This window comes from Triplophysa rosa, linkage group LG25, assembly GCF_024868665.1.
Source record: "Triplophysa rosa linkage group LG25, Trosa_1v2, whole genome shotgun sequence".
Taxonomy (NCBI): Eukaryota; Metazoa; Chordata; class Actinopteri; order Cypriniformes; family Nemacheilidae; genus Triplophysa; species Triplophysa rosa.
In genome coordinates, this window is record NC_079914.1 from 14,749,389 (window position 1) to 14,772,988 (window position 23,600).

Sequence of the window (23,600 nt, forward strand, 5' to 3'; positions counted from 1 at the left end):
ACGTGATGCTTGTAAAAGAAATGTTTGAGTTCCTATATAAAGCCGAAGGAACACTGCATAACGTCAGATTCTTCATAAAGACCGTGTCAAGAATCTCTTCAGCAACTCTCTCGAAACTGTCCTGTAAGCACCAAAAGTTATGCCTTACCTCCTTGCCCGGGGCAAGACCCCATTGTCCTGTAATTACCCCCCTTTCCACCCAGCACATCTAGCACCTGGGTTTTTCCGCCCTCAGCCGGCTTCAAAGAAGAGAGAAGCACTTTTCTGCCAAAATCCAGCCGTTCACACTCAAAGTTCGGCGAGTTTAACGCACGGCAGGACTCATCGACTGAACCCGAGCGTCTAATTACAGGATTCTTCACGTTCTCTGTTTCTGACCCTAAGCGAACGTCTGCTTTCACCGAGAAGACAAAAGTTCCACCTTCATTCAGTCACAGGCACGTCATTTACGTCCAAAACGTTCTTAGGAGTTAAGCTAAAAACCTCCAGAGGTCCGATTCTCTCTGGTTGATATCCTTTACGAAATCTTAATCCATTTATTTTCCTTAATACAATAATGTAACGTTGACCTATTTTGCAACGGCTAATGGTTGATTTGGCGATACGAATGTGCATTAAACGTCTCTAATACGCAATTAGATTAGATAAGGAATAAAACAACCCTACTGGTATGAAAGTCCACTATCTCTCTCAGTAAGTTTCTTTATCTGAATACGCCCAAATGCCAGGACTGAGTCCAAGAACCACTGACCCCCCCCTTCACAAGCTCGGCATTGTTTAAATTCCACTCAAGCGGCTCTATCTAATGTTAAAGACGACCGAGACGAACCCAGAGGTACGTGAGACTTGAGTTAGTATCTCAAAACAGCGATTCAGAGCCAATATTTACCGCATACTTGGACCTGAAATTGACAACAAGCACGTAACAAGGCTTGAAATGTTGAAGAAAATGTGTTTTTTACTCCGATTACAAAGTCTGACATCATCACTATTTAATATATTTAAATTCGCACTCAGTACTGGTTTTTCTTCGTCAGCTTGTATTTTTGATGTTACCATGTTGGTTTTGCCGTACCTTCGCACTTCTGGTTGGTCTCGCTTTGCCGATGGCCCGCGGGACATTTGCACTCGTACGATCCGACGGTGTTAATGCAGTTTCCTCCAGCGCACAATCCGGGAACAGCCTGACATTCATCCACATCTAACAACACAAAAACACATCACGACCATCAATTCAGTGTTGACACAATTTGACTAAACAGTGCAGAAGAGTGTACCACGCAGGGTGTTAACTACAATTAAAACTATTTCAACATTTCTGTTCATTGAAATCAAATAAAACATAAATGTAATATACGTAAATATTATAAAAAATACACAAAAATAGACACGTTGCAGTTAGAAATAAACTGTAATATTTTTAAGTTGAGGCACTAAAACTGAAAGGAATAAAAACTAAACTAAAACTAACAACTGACATAAAAACATATTAAACATAAATAGAAATATGTCTGTGAATAAATAAATAAAATGACAAAAGCACGAAAAAAATAGCAATGATTATTAAAAGAAATGTCATTCAAATTAACATGAAAACTAAAAATATAAAATTATAACTACAATACAACTTAAAAATAGTATTAAAATAGTATATCACTGCTGTCCTTCTGAAACCTCGTACCTCCATATTTCATGATTTTTATTTTTTGCAACACAGCATGCAGTCATTGAAAAGTACAGTTTTTTTCCATTTCCGGAAAGACAGCGAATTTGGACAAATGTGGTTTCAGAAGGACATCAACGATGTTGGAAAATACTTCAATTCTATGGATCTGATGACCTGCAACGTGTCAGAACGTGCAGTTGTGTTTCTCTTGGACAGTCTTGCATCGGACACTTTACAAATTTATTTTTTGTTAACTCACAGTCTGAGCATCTGAGGTCTTCATCTGAACTCAAGCCCTCGGGCTTCATAACCCAACCAAAGACCTTGGGTTCGCTCTAGATCGGACAGACATCTAGATCAGTTTGGACAGCGGTAACGTGTCTGGCCAGCGCACAGACCCAGCAGACATCAAACCAGATTCATCATCCAACATCTGCGTCTGATTTATCTCGCTTTCTTTTTCCTGATTGATATGCACATGCTCAGTTGCCAAACCGAAATCTGCAGACCCTCAGCCTACATCCGAATTTGCCAATCTGTCCTTTAATATATTCAAAAAATAACTTCTCGCCATCGAGCGCAGAGATTCTGGAAGGCTCAACGTACAGCACACAAAGCTTCTATTTTAAACGTGCACATGTGTGCTTTGTAGTTGATCCAGACGGACTTTTGGTTAAATCCAGGTCAGAATTGTGTTGGGTATTGAAGGATATTCAAGCCAAGAGGAGCCTCTTTCTTCAAGTCTTTTAGATGAGATGTGGTATTTGAGTCACAAAATGTTCCCTAAGGCAAAGCAACTTGACTTTGTGAGTCTATATGTTTGTGTATATTACATATACAATATATACATTCCTATACACACACAAGCCCACATAATGGTAAACAAAGGCAACGTATGCCTAATATCATCCCATTTCAAGTCGCAAGACCCGTCTCTTAATGGAAATCATCTAAATATTTGACATTGCTAAGTCATACAATGGCGACGCTTCAGGTGGTACGGTTTACCAAACACAGGTCATGACATCTGTTACGCTCATCTGCTCCGTCAGGCCGGTCATTAGGGCAAGAATTCCACCAGACATTCAGGGAGAAAAACTAAGCTATTTGTTCAGACGCTGGTTGGAATGGCGATGTAGTAACAACAACCTTGCTTCTAGAATTAGACACTTGGTCAATCTCACCTTGGCAGGCACCGGTGCGGATGTTGGGAATGAAACCTCTTCGGCAGGGGTGCGGCTGGGCGGGGCACATCTCACACGGGTGACCCCACGCTCGTCCGATGGTGGCGCAGCACAGCGTTTTGGTGCACACGATGCCGCTCAGCTGACCTTGGCACATTTGGTTGTTTACCTGCGTGAAGCAAGGTCCCGTCCGGTAGTCTGCAAGTGTGATAGAGATCAAGAGAAAGTAAATTTGACAAAATTTAGACAAACACTAATAAAAAATTATGGCATGCAAGTACAAAAAATAGGCCACAAGCAACCAAAAAATTATAGCAGATCTTCTCCAGCTCTCACTAGGCTGGTGGTCAGTCTGGGAATGTTCTTACAATAGATGTCTTTCACATTTCTTTAACAAGATAATGAGATAATGACTAAGAAATTGGTGGATTGTATCGATACTGATGAAATCAATGAGAAGCCTTCTTGTCTTTGGCTGAAATCGTTGAGCGTGCATTGAGATGTAGGTGGTACTGGGGCTGTTTCTACTTTCACTGTGAAAATTCTTGTGCTGATGGCCAACTGAGACAACTTACTCTCTTTAAGAAGGTTTTGCGCAACAAATAAACCAACTTGATGCTAAAGTAAACGGAGCAGTTGAATGTCTGGTCATTTGTACTCAATAAAACTCAAAGGCGTAACCTTTAACAAATGCTTTGCAAGTTTGCTAGTGATGTTTAACGCTACAATAGAATAGAAGAGTTTGTATTTCTCAAAGGTATATTGAAAACGTTGGTTTACTAGAATAGGAAATGACCCACGATTTCCCCCCAGTCGTTCAAAGGCCTTGGTAATATTTCATGTGAAACGAAAGATGGATCATTAATTCCTACCCAAGGGGGACTGGCATTAAGAAAGTAGGTCAAGGGAAGGCAAATAAAGGAGAAAAAAATATAGAGATTTCCACCTCACGTGTCTTCAAAATCCCTTCGCTGTCCCCTCAACGCCCCCCCCTCGACCTGACCGTTCTTCCTGGACAATTTGAGTCGAGGAATGCAGGTCCTCTCTCCAAGCGGAGGCGACCCACAGCGAGAATCCTGTGCACATCTGGGATGGATTAATTGCGCTTGGTTGGGACTAAAGATAAGACAGGGCCCAGATGTGTCCGGGCGTATCCAGTACACAATAGCGAGCGACGATATTCACGGGAGCCGCGGGAAAAGTCTTTTGGGCCGTATCTATAAAATCAAGATCTTGTTGATTTGTGGACTTGCTCGTTTTCCCATGCTGGGAGTAATGAAATGAGACCAATGCAGTTGGAAAAATGAGCTGGGGGTTAAAGGTGTCTATAAGTACAGTGATTCACAGGTTGACGCATTGCCTGTGTGTCAAGTAATTTCGGACCACATGACTTTGTTTTATACATGGCAAGCAGCAAAAGGAAATTTCACATATCTTTGATTTGTGATTTGTACAGAAACTATAGCAATATATAACCATATCCAAAAATATCAATTTAGTTAAATTTCTTTTCAAATTTAGAATTGTACAGTTGCTTAATGGAATTTTTTTAATATTTGTTATAATTAAAAAAATAAAATATTATATTATAAACACAAAATCTTGAGATTCGCTGTGCTGTTGATACCACAATAATAATAAAATAAAACAAAAGATGACTATTTAGCTCATGTTTTGAATTAGCAAAGTTCAAAAACACAAAATTTTGAAATTCGCTGTTCCCTAGATCCAAAAATAATAATTACCCAAAGCAACAAAGCAACCACACAGAATGTGGTTCATTTACGAGTTTTCACATACAAGCCAAAATTCTTGAGTAGCTCCCCTAAAACTAACCCAATGTCCCCCATAGGCGGATAGAAACTATAAGTGATTGTGACACGATCTCCTCACTGTTCATGACAACGCATGCATCACAAATCTGTCAACAAGCTTTAATTTCTCACCCACACCATTTGTCTGCTCTGTTAACACAATGCTGAAGTGACCGGAAACACCATAGACATTACATGATGGGCGGCAAGTCACTTTCAACTAGTAAACATAACACCATAGTCCACAGCCATACACTGCTGTGCAACCTATGATCTTGATGTCCAAAATCGAAGGACAACTGCTTCAACACCATCTCCGTGAACTGCTGAGGTCTGTCTGCCGGGTCCTTTGATCTACATGGAAGCTGGAGCCCTAAAGTCTGGAAACTCTGGCCAACATCGTTCAGAAGACGTTACCCCTCGAGCCAAGTTCAGCTCAGCTCCATCTGTAGGCACACACGGCCAAAGAATAACAGCGTAACGTGGTAGGACACCAGAATCTGATACTAGGTCTCAGGTTTGCAATGTCACGCTGACGACAACGTTTCGGACCCCGTTTCCCAGAAACAAGCATGCTCATGTACAAAGGAAGGTGAGAAGGGGAAAGTGTTGATGATGCAGACATCATTCTGGAGTAATTTTGCCATAATTACGGTTCGGATGGTAAGACTGAAACCAGTTACCTACGTCTCGTTCCCGCCAAACGCTTACTCGCCCCGTCTTTCCGTTTAGTCACTACGATGTTTCCCTGCCAACAACGTCTGCCAAGTATTACTTCTTTCTGAGAAGACTATGAATCATGATGTCAAACTCCAGGGAAACACACAACGCCTCTCAAGGGATAAGGACAATATTGTGTGTGATGGAGAGCCGTCTTCACACTCCGAGACTTGGCCTGTTTTCATTATACCTAATGCAAATGGACCAAAAAGGATAGCCTGTCATGAAGGACCTTCTACAAAATGAAAAATCAGCCGATGGAAGTTAATCTGGTCTGGAACGCGGAGCCTCGGGGGACCAGCTGCACACTGAACGACAGAGGTGGAAACTTGACATCCTACCAAAAACGTGCTGAGGAATCAATGACTTCGCTACGTCTGGACCTTTTTGGTTTAATCAGAGTTGAGATCAAAATATGAAATCTGCAAAGAAATGTTTGAAAGCGTAAGTTCATGCACATGGAGGAATGAAGGTTTAAGGAAAAAACTTTGCACCGTGAGAAGATGAGGGTAAATGAAACATTATACGCTCAAGCCCTCCTGTGTAAAGCTTTGATGTTGCCTGGACTGACCAACAAACACTTTTACTGCCCAATGATTTACAGTACGACAAAAACAGTGGCTTTACATCTACCTTATCCATCCCCACATGTACAGCAAGCCATGATTTCAACCATTTTATGACTCACAAATGAGTCTACGGCCATTTATACTCATGTTTGTACATGTCTTACTGCTCTGAACATTGCTTTTCTCTTTAATCTGCTCTCAGCAAGTAATGGGTTCCAAAAAGGCCAACGGCTTTAGAAGTTACGTCAACTTTAATTTGGGAAAACTCAACAATCCGCTGCAACATAAATATTACGTGTTGTATTGTTCTGCAAAGGCTACCTTAAGTACACGTGCTACAGGGAAAATTAATTCGATGAATGGGTCCGACACCATTTCTGAAGTGATCTCATTTATCTCTTTCTGTAAACCGTACCCAAACTGAGCTCACGTCTTGCTCGCAGAACATGCATACAACTTACTTTCCCAAATCACAAGCCATGTACTGTGTTGCTTCTTAAGGTCTACTTTCTTTGGTACCAAGTCATTGTACGAAAACAGAGCAAACAGAGAGAGAACTTTCACTACGCACTGGTTAACTGGCCAATCGTAGCACACCTCGCTTTTCAGAGCCATGAGCTTTGTAAAAAATCTGTGCATTTCAGAGAGGCGGGGCAAAGAGGAGATACAAACATGCACGGTATGTGGAAAATACAGCATTTTTGAACCTTAAATCGTGTATACACATCTTATATATTACATCTAAAACAAATGATAATATTCGCTTTAGCCCTGTCATATCACCCCTTTAATTCTTAGTGTCTTAATGGTATATAAATACATAAATGCAGGTCAGACAGGTTTACAACCTGATGAAGTGATTTCTGCTTAACGTCACTTAGACGTTTCCTTGTCCAAAGAAATACACTGAAAATAAATTTCATGTCCCCTTTCATTCACTTCACCAGAAAGTAGTGTGCCAAACTTTACGTAAGTTTGGTACTGCTAACAAATGCTCACTTGGCCGACACTATTTGGATTTTAGCCGAGTTAATGGGCCAAGACAGTGGACCTGGGCTTCTCTCTCTCTCTCTATTTTTTTAACTGTGTCTCTATCTCTCTACCCATCTTATAAGCTGCTGTAACTAATGGTTTGCTGTGAGCTTTTTACAGCCTACTCCAGACACCCAACAGCCTTGAGGGTGCGTCTGGAGGCCTATGAGAGACGGCTCTGAGTTGAACGGATGTGGTCGGGTGGCCGGGGAACAAGTCGCCGGGGGGCAGCTGGTGTCTGGTGGACGACACTCCCAGTGTGAAGAGCAGATTGTTTGTGCTAGTTGTATACACAGCTGGGGTCTCCATCCACCGCCCCTAGTTCTACTAAGAAAACGTCTACGGCTCCATGCAGAAATGTTCCCTTGTCATTTACACCATACTTTATCTGTAGCCAGATGTCTCCCATAGTTTTCCACCACCCCCCTGTGTTGTATTTTCAAAGGAAACCGTCCCGCGACTGCACAAGGGGTTTCGTGACGGGGTGGGGCTGGACGGGAAGGCAGATGGAGGAGGGTGAAGTAACCCAAAAGGGGTCAGGTATTTGGTCCTGCGTGCCTGGGGCGTTTCTCTCCCACATTTCACACAGCCTTATGGGAACCTTGTCTTTACAATCACGTCGCTCTGTCACTTTCTACAGCCAAGGATTTTACCTCAAGAGCGCCTTGGCAGGTGTAGGGGAGTCTGTCGTCCTTTTGCCTCGATAACTTCATTGTTCCAGTGCTGGGGGAGACTTGGCCACAGTTTAAACTGTATTGTTAATTTCACACTAGCTACGGTGAAGGCTAGAGCGCATTATTAAAGCCATGTCAAAACCGTAGCATTGTACATTATTCTGCCGAGCATTTCTGGGTCACAGCGTCGCATTGACGCCCTGTGTGGCCGCATTTTTAAAACAGCTGCGAGACAGTAAACAAACCTCACATATTTTAAAGACATCTTAAAGTGTGCCACAACAATTTAGAAATGAGAGGAACTTTGAAAGGGTTGTGGTGTCTTACCTCTTTCACATTGTGGCCCGGTAAACCCATACACGCAGGCACATCTGTTGGGACCGATGCAGCGGCCGCCATTTTGACATCCGTTTTCACACACAGCTGCAGAAAAACAAAATTGTCGAAATAGTTTTTTTAATAACAGACATTAGATGCTATTTTGGGTTCTTGAGTTGCTATATACTGTATCTTCATATGGTTTTATGTGGTATTAAATCTTTAAGATGAAGCACACTTACGCTGTCCACAGTGAGTTCCTGTATAGCCCTTCTGACACGAGCAGGCGTCTTCATTACAAGCTCCTCCGTTCATACAACGAACGCTGCAGGACTGGACTGTAAAACCGGGAAAAAGGCGAGATAATGAAAATGTGTCTTGATTGGTCAATTCTGCTCTCCATCCAGCCAACCGTGACTCATCTGAACTTATTTACTACGGAAATAGCCCCAAAACTGTTTTGAAAGATTTCCACACTGTAAAAATATTTTTTACCACCGTCTTAGACTTGTATAGCAGTAAAAATATTATTTCAAACAGTTAGCTTGTGTGATTCATTGCCAATGATTTCCAAGAACTAGAAATTCTTTGGCGCAGACAAAATCATTTAGCAAAGATCTTAACAGAGTCATTTAACAATGATTTGAGATAAAAAAAATTCTCATTTTTAATAGCATTTCCTCAGGGATCATTTTTACACTGTCAAAAGAGCAACAAGTCATCTTAGACACGACGCTAAGATGCAATATTTCCCATCGGTCGCGTCAAAGCGATGCTAGCCAAACTCTTTATTCTGTCTTAACACAGGCGTCGTGCCATATAGTTTCAGCCCAAAACATAATTCAAACTACTATTCTTTCCAGACCAAAAACAATTGTAAGCATATATCATATTATTCTTTATTGGTTTTGATCTCAACTTGCCATTACGTAATCTCTATAAAAAAAAACTACAACAGAAAGGTTATTGTCTTGCCAGCCTAAAACATAGCCATTTTGTTTGTCTTTACATTGAAAATAGAGCTGGAGAGAGAGAGAGATCAAACATGCCCAATTCTTTTTTTTTTGGTGATGGCATGCTTTCAACAGCCATGCCTGTGAGCATTTGAGTAGGGTCGTGTTTTCCTAAAGAACAGGAAATGACTTAATCGGCTAGACCTGCTGGCGGTCCCCAATAGGTGGGGCGCTGTAGCTTGCCAACCCATTCGAAGAAAGCTGCACGTACTCAACCGCATATGCAAACACGCGTACCCACACAAAAACGGGGTTCCCTGAGGTTCCAGCCCCACAATGCACCTCTGTATGCACTAGTCACATCTGTCCGTTTTTTTACAAGCTATGCCGAAGGCAAGAAATGTGAGCAAAGCAGAGAAACAGAGGTCCTTTATGACCGTCTAGCATGGGATTCCGCAACCTGTCAACATCAAGTTCACTGCGAGACGTTGTGGGTCTTAAGAAGAAATCTGGTGGCTTGCGTTACTGGAGCGTTGGTGTTGAGTGTTAATTCTTGTGCTGTTAAATCTTAAAAACCACATGTATAAATCCAGGGGTTCAATTTAACAGCTGATTTAGTGGCTGAAAATGAAGACACATAGTTAGGCACTAATGCCCAGATAAGAGATCCTGGTAAAATAAATCATCCTAGGGCGGTTTGGACATTTGGACACCTGCTAGACCAGCTTGGCCGGGCTCAGTTAACCTCCTTAGTCTTGGTTAAGCAGTTTATTTCCAGGCGTTATTTTTATCATGCAACATTTGGACGCTTATGCCTACCCTAACATCCTTGTTATTTATGAAGCGATTGCAGATTCATGGCTGACTCATAAATGCGGCCGCTTCCAACCACTGCAGACGGTACGCGGTCGGGTGGGTGTAATGACAGCGAAAGGCTGCCCAAACAGATCACGAGCGTATGTTTAGTGTTTGCTTTCAAACAGGCAACTGGATGGTCAATTTCTCACTGCAGAATAAATCAACTGTGGGTTTACAGCTTACGAGACCAAACCCTATGGTTAGGTGTATTTGGGTTTGTTTGTCTATGACCGCATATTCCTGGCATTTGCTGTGAAATGGACGGACACTGCTGGCAGGTGTAGAAACCGAAACCTGCATTTATGTTCAACAGCTTATCCAGAAAGGACCAAAACCAAATCTAAACAATTATAAATTGAAACCTTTTAGTCATAAAAAAGCATTTCTAGGTGGCCAGAACATATCTCAACAGAAAATACTCATGGCTGATGATTCAATAGAAATGTGATACGCTGTTGAAGAAATTTCCTGAATGGCAGTACCTCTGCTCAATTTCAACTGAGACAACATTTAACCTAATAAATCCTTCAAAACATTCAAGAAATATATGACTAAGACTTTTAACCAGGGCCGGTTCTAAACATTTGGAGGCCCTAGGCAAAATTTATTTTGGAGGCCCGCACAGCACCCTCATCCCGTCCACCTTTTAGAATAAATAAAGTATTTTATTACACTGTAAAAATGTAACAATTTAAACAAGTTAATGATATTATTCAAAAATCTGTTTCAATTTGAAAATGCTCTAAACAAAATTTAAGGGCAGTCGGGATTTAATTTTTTTGCAATAATTTTACATTAACACAGACATTACTTTTCCACTCTTTTGGAAGAGTTTAGCCTACTGTATATATTTAAAAAGGGGGGGAAGCACTGTTTTAATGACTTAAAATCAGTCAGCTGCAGAAAAGTGTTTATTCTCATTTTATATTTTTTATATTCTCTTTATATATTCAGAGACTGGACCAATGGACTAAGTTTAGTTTTTTTGATGCCTGTCTTGGCTGCTGGACACGTGTATAGAGATACTGTAGGTTTGTTCCACTTCCACTTCAAAAGTAAGAAAGAATGACAGACTATTTAGAATTAACTAATTCTTATTTCACCATTTGATTTTACTATCAGATACAGTGGGTTATGTAACAGTCCAGTAGCATTTTAACAAAGAAACTGAATAATGTAGAAATGAAACACTGATTTAAAATAAAGATACAAAACTTCTTTAGTCAAGAGCAGTTCATGATTTTGTATTTTGTTGTTTCATTAACATTGACGACAAAAACATCAGCAGGTTTTTAGTCTATTCGGAAGGGATAATGTAATGCAGCCGGTTGTTATCTGAGAATAGACAGTGTGATCAGGACACGACGCGAAGCGGAGATATAGCCTAGTGATATAGATCCGACTGTTTACTTTCATTTAAGACACAACGGACTGTTTTCAAGTGTTTTTTACATAACCTTGTATTTCACAGCATAAAAGACGCTCAAAAAGAGAACTTGCTTGAAGCCTTGCGCTGTTAGAGAACTGGCGTCTGTGCACGCACTGAGAAATCGAAAGAAAGTTTAAATGGGCAAGAGTTAAAACGCATAAAAATAATAATCTTTTGTGATGACAAACAACGGCAAAAACTGTAAAAGATATATGCGGTTACATGCCTCGCAGAACTCGAGCTGCATGTGAGGACAGGTGCGCGCAGCCAAGACTTAAGTAGACTGCTGCGTATATGCTTCGAAACACTGTTGCAGTAGTTTGAAGTTATGTGCGTAAAAGTTGGAGGCACGTTACAGTTATGGAGGCCCCACCTCCAAGCCTGAGGCCCTAGGCAACTGCCTGCTCTGCCTATAGGTAGCGCCGGCCCTGCTTTTAACCAATTAGAAAACATGTTGGAACCATGGTCTAGTGGTTAGCACACATTTAAAAACGTTGACCCTTTGTTTCAAAAAAGCCCATTCGAGTGAATCTACTGTTAGATGGTCAAAGAGTTCATTATGTATTTAAGCACATGAATGGATGTTTTGTAAGTGTCATGAGGTGCAGGAAAGCTGAAATGACCGAACTCACCTGCGGCCGCTCCACAACTAGGGGAAAGATGACCACTAGAGCAAGTGCACATGTTGGGCCTTGAGCAGAAGCCATCGCCACATGAGTTCCTACAGATAGCTGGAGAGAGAAAATGATTTGAGACAAAGGTTTTGCATACAGTAAACGTCTTAGCCTTAACATTTCTGAAAGACTTCCGTTTCTCCAGTTTGTCCTATGAGTGAACCCTGAGACTGTAGTCAATCTAATGTAAGTTGTGTACCATAAAACGTTCAACCCCCAACTTTAAAAGCAAGAACATCCTGCGTCAGTCACGTGATGCTGCAGATACTTACGAACGATGCACTGGTTCCCTCCAGGAAGCGTTTTCCATCCTGGACAACAATAGGAGTGAAAGCGAGAACCACATACATTGGGCCTGAAACAAAGAAAACAAGCCCAATGAAATTAAACAATAATGAACCGCTTCTCAGAATGAAATATCTGCAGTCTAAAAGACCTCCTGACCTTTTGGAAATAAATGCCGCTCACTGAGTGGCCCGAAGGACTTTATACAGTACATCTTTCCAGGGACCAAATTGAAAATAGGCAGTTTGTTTTGAGTAGGATCCTAACCAAACATCCTGAGACAGATATATTTACTAGCTACGCAAGCATTTTTTTGGTACAGACTTTCTCACCAACAGCAAGAGTTAGTCCAGAGAAATGAAGCTGATGTATGTGAGATACTTCACAAGGCCAAGTCCAAAGTTAAACGTTTCTCTGCTTGAGTACCGTTTCTCACGAGTAAGACCACGTTTTAGGGGCCACTGTTTAAGGAACAAGACTTGATCCAAGTGCTCAGGATTACTTCCCAGACTGTGGTCCAGTACCACACCTTCGGTTAATGTTCACGGTTCCTTTCCAACAAGCTCAGGGGATCTCCATTAAACCTGGACACTCACTGAGAAAAAGCTTTATTTCTATCAGCACCCAGATTAGTCTGCCATAAAGAGAGCTTTGAAAAAAACCTTGGACATCTGTCTTTCTAAACACACAAATAACTTTGCTCTACAAGGAAAGATGTTTACTGCTGTCATTCACCTGAGGACGACCAGCTGTAGTTTGAATAGTTTGATGGATTTTAAACCACAATACCAGACGACATGACTGCTAACTGCAGAGCCGGAGACAGAAAGCTGGAGGGAGTTGGGGCAGATAGAGCACTAGATGTTGGAAAATGGAAACGGAAAATGCTGGTAAAAAGGCAAGAATCAGTGGGAGGTAAAGAAAACAAGTGGAAGTGGACAGGGGGTTGGAAGGGAAAGATGTTGAAAACAAAAGCAGCAAAGGAAATTAAACCAGAAAATGATGGAGTTAGTATCAGTAGCATGGAAGCAAGGAGTCTTGCTTCTTAAAAAGAAACTAAATGAGTCTAAAACACATCTAGAGATAAGGGAGACACCAATGGCGCTTTTCCACTGCATGGTACCATCAGGTTTAGTACGACTCGGCTCGGTAAAGCTCACTTCGGCTCACTTTGCTTTTCCACAGCAGTTTAGTACCACTCAAAGTGGGTGGGTATTATAAACTTATCGTCATAGTTGCACCGCATCTACTGCTCTAGCATTGTGAACGCGACATAAACACATGCACAACACAGGAGTAATGGAGCATATCGATGGCGGATGGCAGCAAAACAAAATACTGCTAAAATACCAGAGTTTGGGAAATCTTAAAGCAAAGAGCAGACAACGATCATTTGGTTTGCTCAACGGCACACAATGGTAAGCTAATGTAGCATTTAGCATTGCGTTAAGGGTCTCAATCTCTATTATTACTGTCACGAAGCATTTAATGAAATGCCAATATTACGTATTAAAACGCGAACTCATGTGTCGCAAATCCAATGACGCTGGTAAAGATTCTCTCTGCCCAGTCTGTGACCTGTGTGTAAACATGTCACATTTTAGTATCGGTACAGTACGCTTGGAACCTCAACCTAGCTACTACTAAAAAAAGTATCAGGTACTAGGTACTGTACCAAGTGGAAATCCCCCCAAAAGTGAGCTGTACCGCGCTGTACTGTGCAGTACTATGCAGTGGAAAGCGGCACAAGATGGATGGCCATCACTTACAGCAGACAACTCTTGAGTTGTATTCTAAAAACAAAATGTTGACGTAATGTTAAAATTTGTTGCGTTTAATTTTACAGAGCCAAAGAAAAGAGCCAAGACAAATGCATTTCAAACATGCAATCCATGTGCAGCACTGTGTGTTTACCACTGCTAAATGAAAAACATTTACCGACCCAGCATCTCAAATACAAACCAGCACATAAATTGGTAAAGGGTTTTCTGCTACAAGCAAAATACCTAGGAAGACCATGTGACTCCTCAACTGGAACCATTTCATTTCTCAAAACTTACAAACTATACATTTACAAGATCCACCAAAAGATTTCCATCAATTCTTTGCCGAAGGTCTCTGGATAAAACAGCTTAACTTTACAGTTCTTGGAGGGGGAGCACAAAGGACCCCTCACGAACCGAATTCCTAGGCAAAAGGTCAACGACCAGTCTGAGATAGGATATCAGGACATGCTTTGACAGCCTCAGGCCGACTTTCGGTGAGGTCATAAAAACTCGTACAGGAGCTCTCGTAAGGGCATGTCGGTTATCTTGGAGAGGTCACAGACAAAGATAGCACAATTCTGGCCCACAGGGTACCACTCCTAAAGAGGTTAAAGGTCAATTCAATGGCATTTGGACCCCAGCCCCCAGTACTGTTGGATCTCCAGCCCAAAGCTAATGAGCTTGGTCATTTTAACATTATAAAGATTTCATGATCGCAAGGATCTCCAAGGTCTTTCTGTGTCCAACTTGGCCTGTTTCAAGACCTTGACCTGTGGGAATGAGGCATTCTTGAAAAGATTGATGCACGAGACTTATGGAGTAATGGAGAAACTGATGGTATCTGAAATAGACAACAGAAAGCCATTTTATGTTTTTTCTTTTGTGTGGAAAAATACAAGAAACAAGTCCATTTGATAAGTTGATAAAAATTTCTGGGCATGCTATTATGGACACATAAGGATACACTTAAAAGACTTTCTTTTGGTTATACGACGCACTGAAACGTTGCAATGTTTTTCTCTTTTCAGTGGGGTCCCTCTCACATGAGATGTATTAAACAAGTTGGCACCAAATCCTTATATGATTTTCCATATAAGCACCCTCTTGACCATTTAACGTTCGCCATAAACATAAGTGATGATTTATACTTGAAAATCTTGAAAGTTTCACTCAATGCTTTTATTAATCACATATTGGGGAAACAAGTCCTTTACCACGTTTTTCTTCTTGAGAATGTATTTCTACAATCCACAAATCCAAAACATTGCTGGCGTCTAGCAAACTCTTTGATATCCGAGAACGATTGTTTTCCTTTAGGCTGGCATGTGCTTTCAACTGTTTTGAGACGTGCATATCCAAGACAAAGAGCTCACTCTCTCTGGGGATACAAACATAAATTGTTCCGAAAACCCATCTTTGGAATCTAATGGAACTGACATTGCCTTCAAGACATATTGAACGAATGAAAAGGTTTTTCAGCTTTGAGGACCCGCGCCAAGCCAGCAAACTTCTAGTTGAGCGCTCTGCAGAACACTTCAGGTTCTGCTTGGCATCAACCACTGAGGACCACATAATCATATTCTCACCCCAGACCATTACTTTTACAGCAGTCTCCCAGACTTTACCTTCATTTTAAGGGGCCCCCAGACACAACGTGATCATGTGACAGCCAAATTGTGCTTAGCACAGAGAGCCAATAAGATCCAAATCCCCCACTGCAAGTCACTTAAACCATCTGACCTAAGATAACTCGGCTTAATTGGTCAATGGTAGAATAAATGTGCACATTCAACAGCAGTCTTAGGCTAATATGCACTTGGTGATTATAATCAAAGTTTCTATAAAAATGGATGGCAAACAGTGAAAGTTCGTAATTAGATTTTTCTTTAAATGACGCAACAGCTACAACATTAGTCAAGGGGGATTGTGAAGTTCAATGTCTTGCTTTGGCAAGGAAATAATCTGGAAAGTCTTGGAGTTGGCAAGTTTGTGTTGGACCAGTTGCTTTTACAGCAGGTTTCGCTCCAATGACGGCATCACAAACTCCCTTCTGAGCTGAAAATTTGGACAAAATAGCTAATTAACTCTCTTTCTGTGCATTATAGGTCAACTATGACTGTTTCGACTTGGTGCCCGATTTGGACGTACAGAATAGCCCTAATGTTTCTGCTAGAGCTGTACTACTGCTAACTACAGTGCTAATCCAACTGCCCAAAGCATTTGTTTGACCTTGCTTCAGAATTTGTATGGGAGATATGTCTGTTTTAAAATATTCTCTCACCTGCACTTTGAAACAATCGTGCCTTGTTGGAGCCCTGGGTAATCAGAATACCTCATTTCCTGTCGTAGTTTGCAGGGGAAGTTATAAGCAAGCGCAGATGAGAGGAATAACCGATTAAAACATATGAGCGCAGCACAAACCAACCATTGTTTTCACAAAAATTAGAAAAATACTCTGGCTTTCTGAACAAAAAAATGCCCACCCTGAGTTTGAGAAGCACTGGAAGGCTAGGAAAACACATCCATCATCAAATCCGTCCACGTTCTTTTTCATTGTATTTAAGTGTGTTTACCTCAACAAAAACCTCAAACATCATGCATTCTTCTGAGAGACATGGAAGTAAAGTTTACCATAACCAAACTATACTGTCTTTCAACATGTCTGAAAATCTGTAGGAAATGACACCCTGTTGAGACGACCAACATACAGAGGCATCCCAGTACTTAAAATTCCTTCACAGCAGATTCACACACATTTGACAAACATTATCACAGCTGGCTCCACCACATATGTTGCTTTTTTAGGGAACAATCAGGCAACATGGACTGAAGTTTGGCTTCAACCCATACATCACAGCAGGTAGTAAGAGAAATCCACAGCAGTAGAATTCTACAGCAGCAAACTCAATTAACTTTTGCCAAAAAAGGAGAAGCTAATGCTAACTATTAATTGTGGCATCTGCGCCACTACAGTTAAAAAAAGATATACCATCCTTCACATGAATGTACTTTTCGTAATAAAATCTAAATGCCACCAAATCTAAATGCAAACCAAAAGCATGTTTACTTCAAGAGAAAAGCTGACAGAAGACCAAAAAAACCTTCTTACCCCCTAAGGGACTCCTGGCCTCTCCGACGGACCCTCAGTTGCACCTCCCCTTCTGGTTTTCCAGTGAATCGGCTGGCCTGGATATCTCCATCAGCCTGTGCCAACACCAAATACGCAGCAGCCCACCAGACTGCGACCCATCCAAGCACCACCTTGGCCAGCTTCCAGGCTCCCATTGGCCCCTGCTGTGTGACTCCTGAAACCTCCTGTTAAACGTGCCTCACCCGTAATAAACCTCTTCCTCCTCAATGAGCTCTTCAGATGTGTCCCCTCAAGCATGTGAAGTAAAAGCACTCCGGGCTGAAAGAAAGAATACAGAAATACTTAAAATGTGATAGTTTGCATTCAGAGCTTTCACGATCATGAAATAATAGTTTCAGATCATTGCAATTATTGCATATCTCTATAGAAAACATAAGGGGGAACTGCAGTGCCTGCATATTGTATATTTTAGTATATTTTAGTATATATATATATATAACTTAAGTATGATAATACTGGTAAAATGTACCAACAATCACTTTAAAGCATATACCATAAAAACCTGTAGTCCAATTTAAAATGATTTAAGCTAATCTCAATGTGAAAACCAACCAGCCTAGACCTTAAATATATGATGACAGATGACCCCATTTTGTTTAAGAGAAAATAAAACTTATATTCAGAACAATACGGTCGTTTCAAAGCCGATTAAAAAATGCATGAGAATTAAATGTCAAAGCCCTTAAACAGACAATTAATTGTCATAATCGCGATGATTTATTAGACAATTAATCGTCAGCCAAATTTCATAACCATGACAGCCTTATTTGCATTTTCATTTAATTTGGTCATTGGCGGAGTGTACAATTAACGTACAAACAAATGTGCTGCTTCATAAATGTAGCCATGACATCGCCCACTCTCGATGATGGAGTTTTTAATAAAGTATATTATTATTCCAGGCAAATGCTTTGGTTCTCTAAACATCGGTCTGCAATATTTTACAGGACCGCTAAAACTGCCATTGCATGCATTCGCTGCAGAAAAAACCCAAGTCTTGGCCATGACTGTACTTATGGTTCTGTCCGCAACCGGCTCATTAAAAATGGTTTTAGGGTAAGTAATGGGCCTCAAAAGATTTTTAAACATGGCAGAAATTGGTTTTGAGAGCGGGTGGCAAAACAACACAGGATGATATATTTGTATTAAGGAACAACAGTGGATAAAAAAACACCACAAAAATGGCGAAAAAAAGAGGAAAACCAGACATAAAGATTAAAATAGTGACTTTTTACGTCTACATAATTATATACATATATTATTTGTATCATATAAACAGAGATGCATTGTTTATTGGAAATCATCTTAAAATAAATATTACAGTGCGTTACGTTGGATGACAGCTCCGACAGGGGAGGGAAAGTTTGAGGCGTGTTCAAGTAGGCGGGTCTAATCGCGGCGCGAACAATGAAGCAAAAAAAACCATCAATGAGCGACATCATCATATATCATCATCATTAATGACTCCCTGCGCTCCTGTGGCGTTAGACACCGTGTCACTACCGAACATCTGCAACTTTTATGTGTGTGACTTTAAGAAAATGACGGCACGTGAGCGTTTCCTTCGAGAGGAGAAGGAAAAAGCGGAGAGAAAAAAGTTTGCTGAGGTAACGTTAAACGCGCTCACGAGCGAACAGATTTCGGGATTAAACGCGATCCCTTGTGATTTTTCTGCCATGCGTTGCCTATTTTAGTATAGTTTCACGAACGTTACCAGGTAAACTTGCAAATGCAACGCGTTTAATGTGTATTTAGACAGCTGTAAAAAGACACATCTCTCACACGTGATTTTTTCAGGGAAGCCTTTCAACGTTAAAACTGTTTTATCTGTAAAACTAAAATTTCAGTCGTTCATGATTTTATTTATGTTTTTAATCGGTTTGCCGGTCAGCAGATCGCAAAGCTGAAGGAAAGAAGCGCCGGATGACTGAGCCAATAACTTTTTTTTTTTACCTCAGATCAAGCTTCGCAAGATTTCCAACGTCACAATTGACGTAATTTACATCCTTTTTACCTTTAAATGCGTGTCAGTGATGCGTCGAAAGCGATGCAAATAAATCATGCCCAAATAATGAGGATATAAAGGCGAAATACCTAAGATGTGTCGGATTGCCCGGAGGAGTCCGTTATTGTCACGGGATATGATCCACTGAATGGAAAACTGCACTGTTGCCCCTGTGAGGGGGAGAAGAGTGAATGAATTGCCCTGATAGGCCGAGGGGAGGTGCTTTCTTTGAGATGGGAGGGGGTTTGCACCTCCTGACTGTCCCTCAAAACCTTGCAATAATCTGCCACCATTTACAGAAACTCAAGAGTCAAAGAGAAAGACTGTTTAGGCCTTCCCTTAGGAAAAATTACCACGGTTTTCTTATAGTAAAAGTCCAGTAACCATGTTTTTTTTGGAGAAGATTGATTGCTATTTGTATAATACCACAGTTTTACTATCATGCTTAAACTGTGGTGAATAGTAAAACCAGGGTGAATTTTCGTAAGAGTTTCATAAAACAGTTTTTATTGTTTTATACATTTATGATTTTACTACATTACATAATGGAAGTATATAGTCATTAGATTATGCAATAGAATAACCGAGTCGTCAGTTTACTTGACATAAATAATGTGTCATAATAATTCATGTTAGTACAGTTTTATATAATATAAAAAATGGCTTTTGTCTCGCAGAGAATCTACATAAAACATAAATCACACAGTTCAGCCGGTAGTGATTAGCCTATGTGTTTATTTTACATAACTTTTATTGCATTTTAAGAGCGATATATTTTCATTTTATTGACTATTCATTTGAAATGTACTTTAACATTTGTAGAAGGTCTAAAAAATTTATTATATGCTTTTAATGCATATTAAATAATTCACATCATATGATGTTTTGATAAACATTTGAAGTCCTGATGCTTATGTCAACTCTAAAAATGATTTCTTTACTTTATCTCAGGGTTATCTGGCAACACAATCGAAACAGTCACCGCAAGATTTTTGGTGTCATGTGTATCATTATGATGTTTTTGTCATGTTGAAATGCAGAATTCAGCAGTGTTAAACTAATCACGATGAACAGTTTGCTTTCTCGCTTTAAATCTTTACAGCCCAAAAGCTCATGGTCTACCCCTAATTGCCTAATTTTAATTGGCTGTTAGTAGAGACACGCCAGCTGGGTGGTCAGACAGCTGAGTGGAACCCAAATGCCGGTAAAACGTAGTGGAAACTACCAAACTGAGTCAGCAGGTTTGGAAAACATAGATGCCTTTGTTGTCTGAGCAATTTCAGGAACCGCCTCCATAGCTCTTGTATTGATTGTGCTTATTTTATCCCTCCGCAGTGAAAAACTATCAAGAATTTTTGTTTTGTCAAACTTTTTTTTCACTTGTGTTTAAGTGCGTCTGTTAAACTAAGCTATTTCCCAATGTCATAAAAGTTAATTGAAGAAATCAGCACGTTTGAGTATGTCTCACGGGTTCGCTATGTCATGTAAAATACGGTTGAGGGATCTTCTGTGTTGCATGGTCGTAGAAATGATTTGCTGCATTTCCGACATCCCCCCTCCCATGTCCTTGAAGTGTATGCAGTGAAATTGGATGTAAGCTGCATTTCTGCCAGACTCCGCCTCCTAAGACCCATTCCGCTCTCCCCTAAACAGAACCATATTGTCTGTGGAGAGCAGAGAAAAATGCTTTCCCTTTCTTTTCAACTCCCCCTCAACATCTGACAGGTCATGTTAAACAGTATGTTTCAGGATGCAATGTTCAATGAAAGGCTTTCCAGATGAAAGGTCCAAATTTGACTTTTTTAAATGACTATCTCTTGAGAACTAGACTCCCTGTTTACTTTGTAAAGACTAAATATTTGAAGATCACAAACCATGTCTTCTTTGGATAAATAAAATGTTTTTCTTATTAGTAAGTGGTGTTTGTAATGCCAATATCACTTAGTATTAGTGCATCCCGATACGATACATATCACGATAGATGGGTCACGATACAATATATTGCTATGTATTTCGGTACGATACACATTTGCGATATATTGCAATACTTTAAATAGAAAATGTAAAAAGTAGAGCTAGAAATACAACATGCTGTGCACCACCGGGGGGTTTCTGTAAGGATAAGTGTAAAAACATCCCTTACCTCTGCAGAGTGGCCATGATGTGCGATGCATGGACCTTTAGATCAGAGGTTTGGCTTCTCAAACTGTGGATTGCGCCCCTCAAGTGGGTAGCACAGGGGAATAAGGTGGCTCACGCAAGTCACTTGGCTGTTGTGGTGCATTACAGTTAAAACACTGAACATGGGCGGAATAAAACCTCCGGTTCATCCGTGCTGTAAATGAGCTGGTGTCACAACCGTGAAAGCACAATAAATGTCATTGTTACTTTTCTTAATAAACTTTTTGTCTAATGCACTGCAGTAGCCAAGTGACTTGTGTCATGACTTGCGAAGCCTACAAACAGCATTATTTTATATAACTCATTACTCCATGCTTATTTTGAAAACCAAAGCACATGCACACATCAGCTCTGAGAGCTCCAAGCGTTCTTATATTTTTCGCCATGCTCGCTTCCACTTACTTTTGGCCGTATGTATATGACATGATTTTTTTTTAAAAGATCAATAGTAGAGGTATCACTATCGGAAAAAAAAATATTGCGATAGTTACATGTATTGATATTTTTGCACAGCCCTACTTAGTATTGCTTATTATTATGGCATTTGAAGAAATCTCCATACCTAAGTATTTACTTTTAGAACAATGCGTGTTCTTGCGTTGTCGTCCTCGAATTGTGACTTGTGATATTACTTTTCTAAGCAATCGAACAAAGAAACTAAGATGAACACACAGTGACCAGAATCCCATAGAAATGTATGGGTGTGGTCTTGTGACGTGAGCCAGAGGGCAACCACTCTGAACAACCACATAGCAATGCTCGAAGAAAGACTCGGAGTACCTTAGCAACAGCACAGCGACACCCTGGCAACCGTCCACAGCATGTAGCATCGTGTCTCAGCAACTTTTGCACAGGTATTTTTTTACACTTTGAAGTTATTTTAGAGTGAACTAGAAGTATTTGCCATTTGTGTTGTTAAACTACTCCTAAAAGCATTTTCTAATTCATGTTTGTTCGAAATCTGGCAGGTCTTGAAGGGAAATAATGACCAAGAGCTGACAAGAGAGGACGAATCCTACATAAACCAGATGAAGATCCAGTTGTTTTTAAAATGGCTCTCATCCAACCAAAGCCTCTGTTTCGCCCCTTCATTAGTTCTGTATATTTTATCTTCGGCTTCTTTGTTAAATAAGCTTCAGTTCATGATTGTTTCAGAAAGACAAACTAATGAATGTTTCACAAATCACCAGTGAGATCACAAATGATGTATCTTAAATTTATCACTCGTTTCCCGTAGACATCAAAGAAGTGAAATGAAGAATTTGCTTAACTCCGATGAAAGCCAGAAGCAACGTTGAGCTCTAAGGTATGTTTCATTCTAGTATCGACTTCGTCTCAGATGTTGCACCTTTCATGAGGAGAGATAAACATGGAGACAAATGAGAAGATGTTGGTTAACTATAAAGCTAACATGGATAACACAGAACTGATCATTCAGTCAAGACTTATTTGAGTTGAGAGCTTTAACCTTGGCCGGGACATTGAGATGAAATTCCGGAAATGATCTCTCGTGTGTCTCCTGTAATTTCAGCAGATGTCTAACCGATTTTATTTTGTATACGTTAAACTTTGATTTCTAAGTCAAAGCTCATACTAAACGCAAACATTGCTGAAAAAGCCATTAAGTATGAAAGTTACATAGTCAGACACATGGGGAATGTTCTGCACATTAGTGCCATGGAAACTAAAAGCATGCACACGTTTAGATTCGTGTTGACAAAGAGTTTCTTTTCTGTCTGGCTTGTGTACAATAGTCGAGAGAAAGCGTGAGCGTAAGTCATGAAAACCCTGAAATGTGATGTTATAGCCTTGACGCACAGAACAGATGCACAGTCCATCTGGTTTGGAGTTGTACTACATAAGTCAGAATCTGGACAGACTTCTGATCAGGGAGTGTTTTCAGAGGAGAGCACCAGGTCAGGGCTGTCGAAGAAACCATTTAAACTAAACCGGAAATCTTGCACTTCGAGGGGGTCATATTTAATTGTATGACTTCAGAAGACATTAAATATTTAATTTGTCCTGGTCGCTGTATTTTCAGTGTTTTTTTCAGTGTTCTTTAGAAGATGGAAAGATGACATCACAAGCGCGAGGGAGAGCAAATGAGAAAACTTTCATTTTTGTGCGAACTGCTCCTTTAGCAAACTTCACCCCATCTGCACAAAGCCTGTTAGATGCCCGTGTGGTGAGAACAGAAGAACTTTGCGGTCATCTGTTGAAATGATTCCCCCATTAATTCTCCCATAAAATCCGTTGGAACAGACCGCTCTTTTATTTTATTTTCGTTCATTTCCTCCAGCATCAAAAAAACACGGCTTCCA

The 23,600-nt window shown here is 40.4% G+C and overlaps 1 protein-coding gene across 1 annotated transcript in view; it reads right to left on the reverse strand.

Annotated features, from left to right (window-relative positions):
- fbn2b (fibrillin 2b) overlaps positions 1–19,496 on the reverse strand; it is a 49,843-nt gene extending 30,347 nt beyond the window's left edge. The window contains exons 1-8 of the mRNA XM_057325609.1: positions 19,188–19,496; positions 17,052–17,351; positions 12,164–12,246; positions 11,850–11,948; positions 8,220–8,315; positions 7,987–8,082; positions 2,851–3,048; positions 1,076–1,201 (exon numbers count right to left, since the gene is read on the reverse strand). Coding sequence (XP_057181592.1) covers positions 1,076–1,201; positions 2,851–3,048; positions 7,987–8,082; positions 8,220–8,315; positions 11,850–11,948; positions 12,164–12,246; positions 17,052–17,227 — 874 coding nt within the window. The 5' untranslated portion in view covers positions 17,228–17,351; positions 19,188–19,496. The remainder of the gene's footprint in view (positions 1–1,075; positions 1,202–2,850; positions 3,049–7,986; positions 8,083–8,219; positions 8,316–11,849; positions 11,949–12,163; positions 12,247–17,051; positions 17,352–19,187) is intronic.
- Positions 19,497–23,600: the final 4,104 nt, after the last annotated feature.